Source organism: Quercus suber, unplaced genomic scaffold (assembly GCF_002906115.3).
Source record: "Quercus suber isolate HL8 unplaced genomic scaffold, Cork oak 2.0 scaffold_61, whole genome shotgun sequence".
NCBI classification, from domain to species: Eukaryota; Viridiplantae; Streptophyta; class Magnoliopsida; order Fagales; family Fagaceae; genus Quercus; species Quercus suber.
This window is the reverse complement of record NW_027069526.1, coordinates 1,415,364-1,432,195: the sequence shown is the minus strand read 5'-3', so window position 1 is coordinate 1,432,195 and position 16,832 is coordinate 1,415,364. Positions and strand designations below refer to the sequence as shown.

Genomic DNA, 16,832 nt, shown 5'->3' with positions numbered 1-16,832 from the left:
AGATATAAGAAAAAAAATGTAATCCAGTGGTGGATTTATCAAAATTCACCTCCAACAAAAATATATTAAGTAAGTTTGTAGCCTAAGGCTACAACTAATTTTGTAGCTAAATTTTGTCCATTAATATTTTGACAGTTTTTTTTTATTTCCCATAAAAGTAGTATCAAAACTTTTTTTAAATGGATTATTAATCACTGCCTTAAGAGCACTTGTTATCCTACATAAAATATTAAATGTGAAAGAACAATTTTTCATAAGTCATAATAAATGTCCTCACAACTTAGCTTATGTCCATAATCCCTATACATACGATGAAATCTCGATGATGCGACGTTTATATACGCGGTACCGCGTAACTTGTTTCTATATTATTATCCTAAAAATTTCAGCATCACTGAGATTAAGTAGCACAAGTAAATCATTACCCTAAACAATTTCCATGAAGTTACCTGGAAAATGACTCAAAAAAATTGACAAGGAGATGGTACTCTCTATGAGTATGAGAAAAGAACTTGCAGAGAGACTGTCAAATAGGTGATGACAAAAACTAAGCCAATAAGGTTTGCACAGCAACCACAATAGTGTGTTTACTTACTGCATTTTTTGCGTTTACGTTTGTATTTAGCTGGTCTCATGATACAGTTTATAGACCAGTTAAATGGCCAAATTGGCCAAATACCATTAATTTTCAAAATATTTGGCAAAAAAACATTGTTTCGGAAATAAATGGTGATCTACCACTTTTTCAAGTACTCGAGTTTGGTGAACTCGAGTACTATATTTTATTGCTCCACCGTGGCATGGCTGACATGGCAATTGGGATTGAAAAATTCCAAACAGTACTCGAGCTTCCTGAGCTCGAGTACTGTTTAATGTAATACCCGAGTCCACTAAACTCAGGTATCAATCTGTATTGGCCCCAATTGCTTCAGCAGTCATGCAACTCAGCCAATACAGATTAATACTTGAGTACGTGAAACTCGAGTACTGTGTTTTTTCAAAAAAATTTGGTAAGGCAGATTGGTACCCGAGTTTCTGAATCTCAGGTACCAATCTGCCTTATTGCATTTGACCCAGGGTTTTTTGAAAAAAAATTTGGTAAGGCAGATTGGTACTTGAGTTTCTGAAACTCGGGTACCAATTTGCCTTATTGCATTTGGCCCTGGGTTTTTTTGGACCATGGTTTTTTTTCAAAAAAATTTGGTAAGGCAGATTGGTACCCGAGTTTCTAAAGCTCGGGTACCAATCTGCCTTATTGCTTTCTGTGCCTAATTACCAATCTTGAGGCTTTATTGAAATCCATTGATAATGAATTAATGGATTTGGATTATCCCTCTATACTTAAAATATTTTTACTACTGTGTTCAGTACTTGAGTCCAGCAAACTTGGGTATTAGTCTATATGCCAATTTCTAGATAATGCAATCTTTATGTCTTAGTTCTGAGGTTGTCGCTGCCCTTAGCTAAATTCACTGGAAGTTCCACTTGGCTAGAAGCTCATGTTCTCTCTCTCTCTCTCTCTCTCTCTCTCTCTCTCAATAAAAAAACAAAGAAAGAATATGTTTTTTTCTTTGGTTTTGGTTAGCCATCTAACTCAAATCATTAGAAACAAAATACAATGGCCCCAATGGTTTCTTTAATCAGTTGGTTTCATCTTCTTCTTTTTGCTTTTTGAAGAAATTCACAATATTATATATATATATATATATATTTCCCAATTGGTTGATTTTCTTCCCCCTACACCTCCCTTCATTATTATATTATATTATACTATGACATGCCTAAGATTTTTTAATACTTACATGTGATCAAATGGGTGGTATATGGAAAGGCTGTTTATAAAATCACCAGCATCATAACTCATTCAGCACCCAACTTATATGGTAACCTTGAGAACTCAGAAGTGGTATTATTTGGGCATTTTCACTTAATCCCAGTGTTAATTTGTATAATTATTTTTTTCAAAACAGTTCTATTTGTTTTAGAACTTAACATCCCTCCAAGCCAAACAGAAAATTGTATGAACTTGTTAAACTGTCTAGTAATGCATAGGTCATTCCAATTTGCAAGTTGTTGCTCTTTACATACTAAGATTCACCCCCATCCCCAAAAAAAAAATATAAAAGAGAGAAAATCTCCCCTTTCAGTAATAGTATAATGCATGGGAAGCAGTCATCACCCATGCTTTCCCCTGCATTTCTAAAATTGGAGACCCCCACTTTCAACATGTAATCAGCTGCTACAACCTCCAGGTCCTCTAGTTGGTATTCATCTTCAACACCATCATCCTCTGTCTCACCAGTGGTTGGATCAACCTAATAGTATCGCCAAATGCATTAGTATGCCACACAGGGTGTTTGTTAAAAATATTTGGTAAGGCAGATTGGTACCCGAGTTTCTGAAGCTCGGGTACCAATCTGCCTTATTGCATTTTGGCCCAGGGTTTTTTTAAAAAAATTTGGTAAGGCAAATTGGTACCTGAGTTTCTGAAGCTCGGGTACCAATCTGCCTTGTTGCATTTTGGCCCAGGTTTTTTTGGCCCAGGGTTTTTTTCAAAAAATTTTGGTAAGGCAGATTGGTACCCGAGTTTCTAAAGCTCGGGTACCAATCTGCCTTGTTGCATTTTGGCCTAGGGTTTTTTTGGCCCAGGGGTTTTTTCAAAGAAATTTGGTGAGTGAGAGTGAGAAGTGAAAGTGAGAGAGTAGCAAATAAGATTGAGTTTAGTTGCTTACCAGCACAGTACTCGAGCTCAGGAAGCTCGAGTACTAAGCAGAATTTTTAAATCCAAATGTCATGTCATTGTGCCATGGTGGAAGTATAAAATAGGATACTCGAGTTCATCAAACTCGAGTATTTGAAAAAGTGATAAATTCCTATTTATTTCCAAAACAGTATTTTTTTGTCAAATATTTCAAAATTTTATAGGATTTGGCCAATTTGGCCCCAGTTAAATTGCACAAAACACGTAAATAGTATTTTAGTTGTTTAAAAAATATTTTAATAGCAAATAACTATATCCATACAAAAGTGAACAATGGGCCAGGCATGTTAAGTCGAGTCTCCAAGTCAATTCAACGTCGACTTCTAGTTCTAGCCCCTCGGTCTTTAGTCTTCACGCGGGTAAAGATGGTCAGTGAAAACGATGGCGTGACTTGACTTTTGTACTTTCCTTTACATGCTATGAAAATTGAAAAAATTAAAATTTAAAACTAAATAAATAAAGAGTATTATAGTTTTGGATTCCCTTAAATGTTCTTCATTTATTTTATTTTATTTTTATTTTTTGCATTCACATAGTATAATTCAAAAATATTTTACTTTTATTGTCAAAATTCGAATTACAACACTTAAGTTTGGATATATTATCATTTCCTTTCCGAGATTTAAAATTTTAACTTTAACATTTATGTTTATGTGAGGGTAGAAAATCAGGCAGCCTTGATCCACTCCAAGCCAGGCCCAGGGGCCCGCGCCAAGAATGCATGAGGGGTCCGAGGATGAAAACGCGAGGACCGGCCCCCTAGGAACATATTCGAGGATGGCCCCGTCCTCGGGCATCCGAGACCTCGGAAGAACACGAGCATCATCCCACCAAAGAGGGGTCTTCTTGAATATCCGAGGAGGAGAGGGTCCAGTGCCACGCATCGGCGACGGGAGCACGGCGAAAGAGCAAGCCTTAGGTGAGCTGTCACCTCTGCATTGAATGCCCTCAACTAACGTCCTGGCCGCATTAATGAGGACAGGACTCCTGAACAGTGCTGCCTTGGGTGCTGAACCCACTGGAGAAATAGGGATGCGGCTGATGGGACAGGCTCTCAAGTGGTGGCCTGACTGATCGACAAATGGAGGGTTAGGATCAGTTTAGAGAGGTATATAACGTAAGGAGTCTCTCCTGAATGGGGGACGGGAGATCGGCATTAAGAAGTTCTGTAGTGACCTGTGCCCTCTGAACCTTTGTAATCGATCTTAAAAGAAGTAATAAGAATATCAAGCCTCGGAAGACCAGTCCGAGGAGCATCATTGTGCATCCCAATCCATGTTTAAGTTGATAAATCCACATGCAACCATGCAGGGTAGTTGTACCCCTTACTAGGGCCTAGTTCTTGAGCCCACTCTCTATAAATTCATTGAAGGGCAAGCTGGGCTTGGGTCCACTCTCTCAACCTGAAGAAGTGTCCTAAATCTAGTCCCTACAATTGGCGCCGTCTGTGGGAAGAACTCGTGCGTCAGTAAGGACAACAGCCAGGCATGGTAGGGTCAGACCCTCACCAAGGGAGTTCACATCGACACGAACCAGCAAAACCCCAATGTCCGAACGACTATTGTGACACGGGGCACGACCAGAACGAGGAGAACGGACGATTCCGAGAAGGAAGCGTGCACACCTCGCAAACTAGCGAAAGCCATACGCATAGAAGCGGCTGCGTGCCCCAGGGAGGCGATAACGACCCAGCCGCGAGACCACGGGAGGATAAGAGTCACGCCTTTCAGAGGCAGGAAGATAAGGCGGCCATGCAGTGAGAGATAGATGATCTCAAAAGAAAGTTGTGCCATGCACAGCGAAAGCGACCCGAACCCAGCCTTGACTTACCCTCTGACGACGAAAGTGATGACGACTACAGGCAAAGGTCGACGACACCCCTGAGTGAAGTTTTCTCCCACGAGGATGAGCGCTATCGGAGGCGTAGGCATGGCAGCCCCACTCCTAAGGGCTTGGGAAGTGACGCCATGAGCAGGGCGCTGGATCGGCTCTCCAAGTCGCCCTTTACGCGTCGCATAGATAAGGCGGTGCTCCCTCGGAGGTTCCAGCAGCCGACCTTCATCATTTACAATGGCAGAACGGACCCCGTGGAGCACGTGAGCCAGTTCAATCAGAGGATGGCCGTTCACTCTAAGAACGAGGCGCTGATGTGCAAAGTCTTCCCGTCCAGCTTGGGGCCTGTGGCAATGAGGTGGTTCAACGGCTTGAGGACAAATTCCGTAGACTCGTACAGACAACTGACCTAGGCCTTTGGTTCCCGCTTTGTCACGAACAGCAGACCTCCTCGACCCATGAGCGCGTTGCTGTCCCTAACCATGCGCGATGACGAGACCCTCAAGGCTTACTCGGACAAGTATTGGGAGATTTACAACGAGTTGGACGGCAAGTACGATGATGTCGCCATCAACACATTCAAGAACGGGCTCCCGATGGGGCACGGCCTGAGGAAGTCCTTAACTAGTAAGCCTGCCACCAGCATGCGGCAGCTAATGGACCGGATCGACAAATACAAACGGGTGGAGGAAGACTTGCTACAGGGCAAGGGGAAGGAGAAAGCTATCCCTCTGGAGAGGAGGGATTCAAGGTCGGACCGATATAACAACGCCTGTCCGAGAAGAGATTTCATAGGGCAATTTGGGGCGACAAACGTCCAGGCTGTCGACGCTGTGTTCCGAGAACCGGTGCAAGAACGAACCGTATTTCAAGTGGCCGAATAAGATGTCGGGGAACCCCGAGAAGCGTAATCAGGACCGCTACTGCCAGTATCACCAGGACCACGGACACGCTACGGAGGACTGTAGGAATCTTTGGAACTATCTGGACCAGTTAGTCCGGGAAGGACGGTTGAAGCATCTCCTGCACCATTCCAGCAGCCAGTAGGGCCAAACCTACCAAGAGCCACAGAGGGATACAGCCATGGGGCAGCCCGCTGGAGATCAATGTGATCTTGGCTGCACCAGGAAGAACAGGCATGCGCCCCTCGTAGGTGCTGCCTGTAGCCCAGATGGCCACCGGGGAGTCCCAGTCAGAGCCAAAGAGGGCCAGAAGAGGCTGTCACCCGACCTTGACTTTTCTCGAGGAGGACAAGGACGGAACCACCTAACCCCACGACGACGCTTTGGTGATCACCCTCAGAATTGGGGGCTATGACGTCAAAAGGGTGATGGTGGACGGTGGCAGCACGGCGGAGGTCATGTACCCCGACCTCTATAAGGGGCTGGGGCTAAAGCCCGAGGACTTGTCGCCCTACAGCTCCCCCTTGATGAGCTTCGATAGGAAGCTGGTCACCCCGGAGGGCATAATCAGGCTGCCCATCCAGACCGGCCCGGAAGTAGTAGAGGTAGACTTTATAGTGGTGAACACATACTCCCCCTATACTGCCATTGTGGGAAGGCCTTGGCTCTATACCTTAGGAGGTGTCGCCTCTTTCTTGCACTAGAAAGTGAAATTCCCGTCTGGAGACCGAATCCTCGATATCCGAGGGTGCCAGTCAACGGCAAGGCGGTGCATGGTCGCGGCCACCTCACGTCCGCAAGATACGGAGCCCTCGGCCACCATGGCCGAAAACTTATAGCAGCTAACCACCTCGGGGGCACCAACTGACCCGGCCGCCGAGGAAGTAAGGCTCGAAGGCCTAGAGAAAGTGGTAATCAATGACGACCAGGAGAGATTCTTTCAGGTTGGAACCCAACTGCCTCCCCGGGAGAAGGAGGAGTTGCTTGAGTTTCTCAAGAGTAACCTGGACGTGTTTGCATGGGACCCCTGTGACGCCCCAGTGATTGACCCATCCTTCATATGTCACCGCCTCAACGTCAACCCTTCGGTGACCCCCAGGAAGCAACCGCCCCGACGCCCATCAAAGGAACACGCCGAGGCAGTTAAGGAAGAGGTCAATAAACTTAAGCGCACGGGCGCTATTAAAGAGGTATTCTACCCCGAGTGGTTCGCCAACACTGTGGTGGTCAAGAAGAAAAGTGGGAAATGGAGGGTTTACGTGGACTTCACGGACCTTAATAAAGCCTGCCCGAAGGACCCCTTCCCAATGCCACGGATAGACCAACTGGTGGATGCGACCGCAGGCCATCCTTGGATGAGCTTCCTAGACGCCTTTCAAGGCTACCACCAGATCCCATTAGCCTTGGAGGATCAGGAGAAGACGACCTTCGTAACGCCCATTGGGAACTACCATTACAAGGTGATGCCATTCGACCTGAAGAACGCTGGATCTACTTATCAGAGGATGATGACGAAAATGTTCGAGCCATTATTGGGAAAAAACATTGAGATCTATGTTGACGATATGGTGGTGAAGAGCAGATTGGTGTCTGAGCATCTGTGGGACCTCGGCTATATATTCAACGTCCTCAGGAAACACAGGCTGCGACTAAATGCGTCCAAGTGCACGTTTGGCGAGGGATCTGGCAAGTTCCTGGGCTACATCATTACCCACCGGGGGATCGAGGTCGACCCTGACCAAATCAGAGCTATCCAAAACCTAAGGCCTCCGCAAAACCCCAAAGAAATCCAGAGGCTTGCTGGGATGATCGCAGCCCTAAATCGATTCATTTCCAGGTCAGCCAACCGATGCAGATCGTTCTACCTCCTGCTCAACAAGTGGAAGGGATTTGAGTGGTCCAAGGAATGTGCCACGGCCTTCCAACAGCTCAAGGATTACCTGGCTCGGCCACTCATCATGTCTAAACCAGAGGCCGACGAGGTCCTATACATATACATCGCTGTGGCGCACCACGCTGTGAGCCTAGTGCTGATACAAGATGATGGTGGCGTCCAAAAACCGGTCTACTACGTTAGCAAGTCATTACACGAAGCCGAGGTCAAGTACCTACCCTTGGAAAAGGCCATACTTGTCCTGGTCCATGCCACGCGAAAGCTGCCTCATTACTTCCAGGCTCACACGGTGGTCGTCTTAACCTAGCTACCCTTGAAGTCCGTACTTCGGGCCGCTGACTACACGGGAAGAATTGCAAAGTGGAATACCATCCTGGGGGCTTTCGACGTTAAATACATGCCTCGGACTGCCATAAAGGGTTAGGTTCTGGCAGACTTGACGGCGGAGTTCGCTGAGCCAACTATAGAAGTGGGAACCGAGGGAAGGATCGCTAACGAAAGGCCAGTTTGAGCGGTCTCTGTCCTGAGGCCACCATGCTAGAAAGTATATGTTGATGGCGTGGCAAACCAAAGAGGGTCAGGAGTAAGACTAGTCTTAGTGTCCCCTGAAGATCATGTCATAGAGAAATCCCTAAGGCTCGGATTCCCAGCCACAAACAACGAGGCCGAGTACGAGGCATTATTGCAAGGTATGGCCATGGTACGAAAGATGGGGGGAAGGTCGGTGGAGATGTTTTCAGACTCGAGACTGGTAGTGGGACAGGTAAGGGGAGAGATGGAGGCCCGAGATCCAAGAATTCAAGAATACCTGAGCCAAGTCAAGTGCTTGCAGTCGGACTTCGACCCTTTCAGTCTGTCTCATATCCCCAGGGGGGGAACAGCCATGCCGACTCATTAGCCACACTCACAACTTCCTCGGCAAACGGTCTACCTCGGATTATACTTGTGGAGCACCTAGAGAGGGTGAGTGAGGTAACGAAGGAAGCGATCCCCATCCTTAGGGTCGAAATGGGTTCCAGCTGGATGGACCCCATTGTGAGATTCCTCAAAGATGATATCCTGCCTCAAGACAAGTCAGAGGCTGAGAAAGTACGAAGAAAAGCTCCTCAGTTCTGGTTATCCGAGGATCACAAACTGTACAGGCGCTCCTACTCAGGGCCATACCTGCTATGCGTCCACCCCGAAGCAGCAGAATTACTGCTCGAAGAGCTGCACGAGGGAATCTGCGGGAGCCACACAGGGGGGAGATCATTGTCACACCGAGCCGTCACACAAGGATACTGGTGGCCGGGGATGCAGCAAGAGGCCCAGGATTATGTCAAGAGGTGTGACTAGTGCCAAAGGTTCGCCCCAAATATCCATCAGCTATGAGGGGTCCTTAATCCCTTGTCCAATTCGTGGCCGTTTGCCCAATAGGGCTTGGACATTGTAGGACCATTCCCCAGAGTGTCAAGGAATAAGAAGTATCTGTTGGTAGCCACGGACTACTTTACCAAGTGGGTCGATGCCGAGCCCCTGGCCAATATCAGGAACGTAAACGCAAAGAAATTCCTTTGGAGGAACATTGTGACACGGTTTGGGGTCCCCCACACCCTTGTCTTGAATAATGGGCTCCAATTCGATAGCAAGGCCTTCAGGAGGTACTGTCATGAGCTTGGTATCACAAATAGATACTCAACGCCCGCCTACCCTCAGGGAAACAGGCAAGCCGAGGCCGTCAACAAGGTCATCGTCAGCGGGCTTAAGAAGAGACTGGACGACGCCAAAGGGAGATGGGTAGAGGAGCTTCCCCACGTTCTCTGGACATACCGGACCACGCCCCGGCGGTCAACGGGGGAAACACCCTTCGCCTTAACTTATGGTGTCGAGGCGGTGATCCCCTTGGAAACAAGCTTCCCCACGCTAAGGATGAGCTTTTTCACCCCAAGCAGCAATGGTGAACTGCTGGGGAGGAGCCTGGACCTGGTAGAAGAACGAAGGGAACGAGCGATGATCCAGCTGGCCTATTACCAACAAAAGCTCAAGCAGGGGTATAATACCAATGTGAAACTCAGACCACTAACACCGGGGGACCTGGTGTTGAGAAAAGTCGTAGGGGCTGCTAAGAACCCTTCTTGGGGAAAGCTGGGACCCAACTAGGAGAGGCCTTACCGAGTTACGTCAGCAGCGGGGATAGGTGCATACTACTTAGAAGATCTAGACGAAAAACCTGTACCTCGTCCGTGGAATGTAAATAACCTGAAAAGGTATTATTATTAATGAAGAAGCCTTTTTGGATTCAAATGCTTACGCTATTATGACTATGTATCTCGCGTTGTAATGACTAGACTAAGTATTAGACAGAACCAAGGCGTTGCATAGTCCTTGGACTCAATTCTATGGGGAAACTAACTACTTCAAAATATCCTAAGTGTTAGACAGAATCAAGGCATTGCATGGTCCTCGGACTCAAGCCTATGGGGAAACTAACTACTTCGAAATATCTTGAGTGTTAGACAGAATCAAAGCATTGCATGGTCCTTGGACTCAAGCCTATGGGGAAACTAACTACTTCAAAATATCCTAAGTGTTAGACAGAACCAAAGCATTACATGGTCCTCGGACTCAAGCCTATGGGGAAACTAACTACTTCGAAATATCTTGAGTGTTAGACAGAACCAAGGCATTGCATGGTCCTTGGACTCAAGCCTATGGGGAAACTAACTACCTCAAAATATCCTAAGTTAGGAAAGGACCAAAACCCTACCTAACCCTTGTGACATAAGGGGACTGCCCACGCATACATTCTTTCCCCTTATCATTGTTACTGACACAATTGACCGACATATAATTCAAGCTAAATTCAGGCAAATAAAAAGAAAAGAGAGGAAGCAGATAGCATGTAAATGAATAAGCAACCAAAATAAATAAGAAGGGAAATTAAACTCCCATTACAACAATGTGTCCATAGAAGTTGCCTGGCAAGAGCCACCTTACATAAAAACAAAAAGGAAGAACAACAAAATAAAATAAAATAACATAAGATGAAAAAGCATAGAAAAAGATCAAGCAAGCAGCAAGGGCTAGTTGGACTGATATGCCGGGGGATCTACTCCTTCTGCTCAGGCTGGACAGGGGCAACCTCTGAGTCCTCCGAGCCCTAGCCTAAGGGGACGGCCTACAGGGGTACGGCGAGAGTGGCTGCTTCCTCGGTGGTGGGGATTTGAGCATCAGAAGGGACCTCCGCTACCTCTTGGGGCACCTCCTCGCTCGGATTCTCCCTTAGTTCAGTAGCCCCCACCTCCTTAACAATCTCCCCAGCCTCGGCGCCATCAAGGGCGACCTCGCGGATAGCAGGGGGGTAGTACACGCTCTCTGCCTTCCACAGGTCGGATGGGGCCTCCACCCCAGCTTGTTTGAGGGCCTCAGCCCAGACCTGGGAGCAGTAGCGCCTACATACCCCCGGAACTTGAGCTTTATAAAGGGTCTCTATCTCAGCCACCCCCTTAGCCTAGGCTGCAGTCTCGGCCTCCTCCTTGGCAGTCAGGGCCTCCTCCCTGCCAAAATCCGCCTCGACCTTAGCCTGCCGAGCCTCGTCTCTGGCCCACTCTGCCTCCCTCTGGGCCCCCTCGACCGTAGCCACCTTAGCTTGAAGATCGGCGATCAGCTTCCCCGCAATCCTCAGCTGCTCCTCCGCCTCGCCCAGGCGCCTCGTCTGCTCCCTGGCCTGGTTCTGGGCACCCTCAAGACCAGACTCTGCGCTGTCCCGACCCCTGGTCATTGCCTTTAAGTCCTCTCGAGCCTTGGCAAGGTCAGCCTCGGAGTTCTTCAGAGTCTGGGCAGCCTGAAAGCGCCTATCACGCTCCTGGTCAAGGGCCTTCCCCTGGTCGTTGGCCGCCTCCTCCAACCTATAGATGGCCTAGATAGCCTGCCAGAGTAGCCAATGCACTATAAGCCCAACTCAAAAAAAAAAAAAAAAAAAAAAAAAAAAAAAAAAAAAAAAAAAAAAAAAAAAAAAAAAAAAAAANAAAGAGTCCAGCTCAACCATGTCCGCTGAGAGCAGCAGGCACCTCTCCAGCGCACCGGCCATGTGCGCACCTTCGCCCTCGTTGAAGTCCCTGAGGGAGGCGTCATCCCTCAAAGGCTCCCCATGGAGCATTGGGCCTGGGAGCCAGGCCTGAGCCTCGGACGAGGTGGTGTCGACCTGCCTGTCCTGACTCTTGCCGCCTATCTTAATATGCTTGGACGGCCGCAGAGTGTTGTCCTCCTCCTACGAGGACACTGGCTTATCCTCTATAAACCTTTTGCCCTTATCCTTCTTCTTCTTGGGGTCGGCAGGCACGGACCCAGAAGGCAGGCTCGTCTGGGAAGGAGAAGGAGGAGGAGGGGGAAGCTTCTACTAAGCGGAAGTCGACCTAGTCTTCGGAGGAGTAGAGGGAAGTTTCTGTTGGGACTTCTCCGGTTAGCCTTCGATCAGGTCCAACAAGCTGGTGAGGGGCTTCCTCTTGTAACCCATTGTTGGCAGAGGAGGGGTTTCTGAAGCGAGGAGGTCTGTTTCGGTCAAACGAGGGTCGCCCAAGTCCCCGGGAGGGTCCTCGGACTGATCAAGCTGGGCAAAAACGTCAAACACGTCCTCTTCCCTCTCTGGATCCTCCTCGGCAGCCTCGGCGAATACTTGGGAAGAAGAGGGGACGGCTAGGGTAACAACTTCTGGTTCGGAGGGCTCCTCGGGGAATAGAAATCAGTCCTCGGTCACAGTAATTCTCTGAAATCGAGGGTCATTGGATCGGATCACGTGCTTCGGAACTGGGAATGATTTTTGGACAGGAGTATACCCCAAGATTTTGTGGACGGCTCTAACTTGATTGTCGTCCTCGTTTATAAAAACTGATGCCCTCAACACTTTCTGCAAATCCTCCCGGTTGACCAAGTGAAAGTGGCGCTCAAAAGCGTGCGGGTCTGCAAGGAGAAAACACCACCACATTAGCAAAAAAAAAAAGAAAAAAAAAGAAGGAAAAAGACAAGGGAACTTGAAACCCCTCCTACTCCCACTATCCCACCTGGTATTCCCTCCGTTGTTGGGCAGTGAAGGCCATCGTGCCACTCCCCGGACACGATGAGTAAATCCCTCGTCTTCAGGTAATAGGACTTTCCCTTAAGGAGCTGAAGGTTGTAGTACCAGTTCACATCATGGTGGGTCAATCTTAGCCCCATCTTTTTGTTCAAGGCGTCCACACAGCCCAAAATCCTAAAGACGTTTATTGCACACTGGTGGGGGCCAACAGGAAGTGCGTGAGGTAGTCCCTCATCACTGACCCCATGGGGATCCTCATCCCCCTTTCGAGGAAGGCGGCAATGGAAATTACCACTTCGCCCTCCTGCCTTTGTAAGAGCCAATCCCCATCCTCACAGTATCTCAGACTTACATTGCTGGGAATCTTATAGTCGGCGATGAATTTCTCCATCGCCTCCTCAGTGTAGACGTATTTCTTAAACCTACCCATCCCAATTGACGCCTAAAGGAACTAAGAAAGAACATGTGAAGGAGAAGAAGGGGTAAAGGAGAAGAGAGCTCAGAGAGGGATAGAGCGACTTACTGGAAAGAGGAGGAGGTCCTCAGACAGGCTTTTTGTGTTGGAGATGTAAGTGAGAGTGTGGCTGAACTCAGGAAGGACGTGCGAGAATTCTTGATTGCAAATAAGAAACAGGAAGAAGCAATTCAAATGGGTATTTATACCCCAAATCGAAGAGCCATGCGGGTTTTCCCGCCCATAAATGCGAGACAAACCCCCACCGTTGGATTGGTAACGCCTCGTTAGATGTGGGGAGCACAGAGCTGCCTGAATTTAATGATGGGAACGTTACACGCTCTGAAATGTCAGCAACGCGCCTTGGGCAGATGAATAGACCCTAGTGCTGACGGGGAGTAAGCCTCGACTGGGCACGGAGTAGGCCCGAGGATGTCAAAATCCTTCTCCCCGCCCGAGGATGCGTGCAGCAAGATTTTGAGGGGTTATTGTGGGGCCAGAAAATCAGGCAGCCTTGGCCCACTCCAAGCTAGGCCCAGGGGCCCGCACCGAGGATGCATGAGCGGTCCGAGAATGAAAGCGCGAGGACCGGCCCCCGAGGAACATATCCGAGGTGGCCCCGCCCTCAGGCATCCGAGACCTCGGAAGAACACGAGCACCATCCCACCAAAGAGGGATCTTCTTGAATATCTGAGAAGGAGAGGGTCCAGTGCCATACGTTGGCGACGGGAGCACGGCGAAGGAGCAAGTCTTAGGCGAGCTGTCATCTCTGCATTGAATGCCCTCAACTAACGTCCTGGCCGCATTAATGAGGACAGGACTCCTGAACAGTGCTGCCTTGGGTGCTGAACCCACTGGAGAAATAGGGATGCGGCTGATGGGACAGGCTCTCAAGTGGTGACCTGATTGATGGACAAATGGAGGGTTATGATCAGTTTAGAGAGGTATATAACATAAGGAGTCTCTCCTGAATGGGGGACGGGAGATCGGCATTAAGAAATTCTGTAGTGACCTGTGCCCTCTGAACCTTTGTAATCGATCTTAAAAGAAGTAATAAGAATATCAAGCCTCGGAAGACCAGTCCGAGGAGCATCATTGTGCATCCCAATCCATGTTTAAGTTGATAAATCCACATGCAACCATGCAGGGCAGTTGTACCCCTTACTAGGGCCTAGTTCTTGAGCCCACTCTCTATAAATTCATTGAAGGGCAAGCTGGGCTTGGGTCCACTCTCTCAACCTGAAGAAGTGTCCCAAATCTGGTCCCTACAGTTTATATATATAACAACCAGGAAGCAAATATAGTGGTATGACACATTATTTTATTTATTTATTTTTATTAGACACATTATTTAATTTAAATTAAACAAAAAATAGATTAATTATAATTAAGAATCCATAATCATGTGTAGTTGAAACTTAATTCACACAAGTGTACGTTAACCGTTAAAAATATTTTCATGATATCTTTCAGTCCAGTGGATAGATAAGAGCTCATGAACTGTCTTTTGATCGTTGTGACTTTAAGATCAATTTCATGCAACATAATTGGAAATTAAACTATAAAGTTATAGTTTTACCCCTATGATGTAATATGATAATGATAATACAATGAGGTTAAATGAAAATTGCAAAATAGAATGTCTACAATCCCCTTCACACATAAGTTATAATTGCAACAAAATTGGACAATTGAATTTTCAAGGTACGTACAATGAAACAAGCCTTTAATAAAAGCCAGTACAAATAGCGTTTATGTAACAAATACACTTGTTCATAACCCCCCCTTCCCTCCTCAGCAAAGCAACAAATTGCGCACATAAACATATTGGATTATCATCCAACCCAGAAAACTAAAATTACAATATGGAAGGGCAAAAATATTATACACTTTCTCTCACATTGATAATAAATATCACCATAGATAAAATTAGTGAAATTCACTATTATTTGAAAGTTGGGAGTACAAGCATTCAAAGAAAAAAAAAAAAAAAAAAAAAGGTTAGGAGTCCAACCTTATTCATACTTACGGCATAATTTGTATTTAGTCTATACTATTAGTACTACGCAGTAATGGTCTCTCCATTTCTTCTTCGTTCTCCCCTGTTAACTCCTCAAGTGATTTCCCTTTAGATTCAGGCACCAAGCAGGTAAACAATACCCCCGCTAAATTGACCCCTGCAGGATAAGAAGTGTCTTTTAATTCCAATACCGCGTGGGTATCCTTTATCGTCCTTTGTGGAGCTGGGTCTTCAGAAGCATATGAGAACCCCAATGAACCAGCAATTGCTCAATCTTCCCAGTTGCAGCTGATATTCATGAACATGTAGACCTTAGCCTTGCAGGAAGATTTCTGCTGGCACAATAAATGTTGTGGTATTTGTCCAAATGGCAAAGAAAAAAGTGAATGCATATAGCACCACGAACCCAATACGATTTTTTACGATGTCCAGTGATGATAAGGAATAGCAATTCCAAACATGAAGGCAGACATGAAGAAAAACCATTAACTGGATTTTAAACCGTCCTACACGGTCAATGAGCGCCACCGTAAACCAGACCCGGCACAGTACGCACCAGTGCTATTAGTGTTTGTGCCCTTGCAATCTTGTAAACCTCTTCAATAGCGCTCATGTCTTTCGCTTTAGGAAGCCAATTAACTGCCGTGAAGATATTCTTCTGGAAAAGGTTCTGACTATAGTAACCGACGTCCACCAAGAACCAACAAACAGCTGTTCCAAGCAAGGAAGCCCATGGCGTTTTGCAAATTCCATTGAGAATAAGCCATAGGAATCCTGAGCTGTCTCTACCTCCATTTCGGGTTGGACCTCTACTTGTAATACCATAGACATGTCTGCCGCGGCTTGTTTTGCATTCCTGGCAACCAAGGCAGTATAACGAGCTGTCTCGGGCATTTTCATACGCCAGTAGTATGTAAGAGCGGCCGGAAGGGCTCCTACCATCAAAATTATGCGCCAAACATAATCAGCTTGGGGTGGCAGAGATTTAATTGCATCTGTACTGAACTTTACACTTTTGTATCTGTCATTGAAGGCACCTGCAACCGTTAATCCAACAATCCCACCAAATAAGATTCCAATGCCTTGCATTGCAAAAACTGCTGCAATAAATGCCCCACGAGTCCTTTTGTTAGCATATTCAGACATAATTGTAGCCGAAAGAGGATAGTCTCCACCAATGCCAAAGCCAAGCCAGAACCTAAAGAAACAAAGTGTGGTAATGACACCAGCTGGTTCTTTTCCAAATGAGAGTCCCGATGCAATGGAGCAAAATACCATGAGAAGGAGTGTCACACCGTAAACTCTTTTGCGTCCCAATTTGTCACCAAGCCAACCGAAGAAGAGTTGGCCAGCAAAAGTACCACAAAGTGTAGCTGCAGTAACAGCAGAATTCACGCTGGGAGGCAATGTGCCTGGCGCACTGGGATTCGCCTCTGTGTAATATATACGGCCAAGTAACTTTGTAACAATGGAAATGCAAAAGATATCATATGCATCTGTGAAGAATCCCATTCCAGTTATTACAATTGCTGTGAAATGATACAATTGGACTTTCGCAGAATCGAGGGCTTTAAGTACTCCTATCTTCTCTGTAGCCATGGCTGGATCTTACAACTTCAAGTATCTTTCCCCTACAGCTGCAGAAAATTTCAGACAAAAAAAAAAAAAAAAAAAGTTTCTCAAAATATAACCCTGAAAGTAATTAGGAAAAAAGTTCATTAATGAAGTCCTTACAATATTTTATACAGAAAAGATAAATCTATAGAAACAAAAGTTTTCACAATTTTTTGTGATGATCTATCTATTGTAATTGGTGAATTATAAAAACGAAATTAATGGTAGAATTATGAAAGTAATGTTATTTTAATTATATATTATACTTAAAATGAGTTTTTGAGTAATTAATTGTTTCACT

The 16,832-nt window shown here is 46.4% G+C and overlaps 1 protein-coding gene across 1 annotated transcript; it reads right to left on the bottom strand.

The window, feature by feature from the left end:
- Positions 1–14,588: 14,588 nt before the first annotated feature.
- On the bottom strand, positions 14,589–16,543 carry LOC112012767 (probable inorganic phosphate transporter 1-3). The gene is given in 7 exon segments (XM_024045154.2): positions 14,589–15,188; positions 15,191–15,244; positions 15,247–15,339; positions 15,342–15,400; positions 15,402–15,455; positions 15,457–15,643; positions 15,646–16,543. Coding segments are annotated over 7 exon segments (1,566 nt in total). The 5' UTR covers positions 16,517–16,543; the 3' UTR covers positions 14,589–14,940.
- Positions 16,544–16,832: the final 289 nt, after the last annotated feature.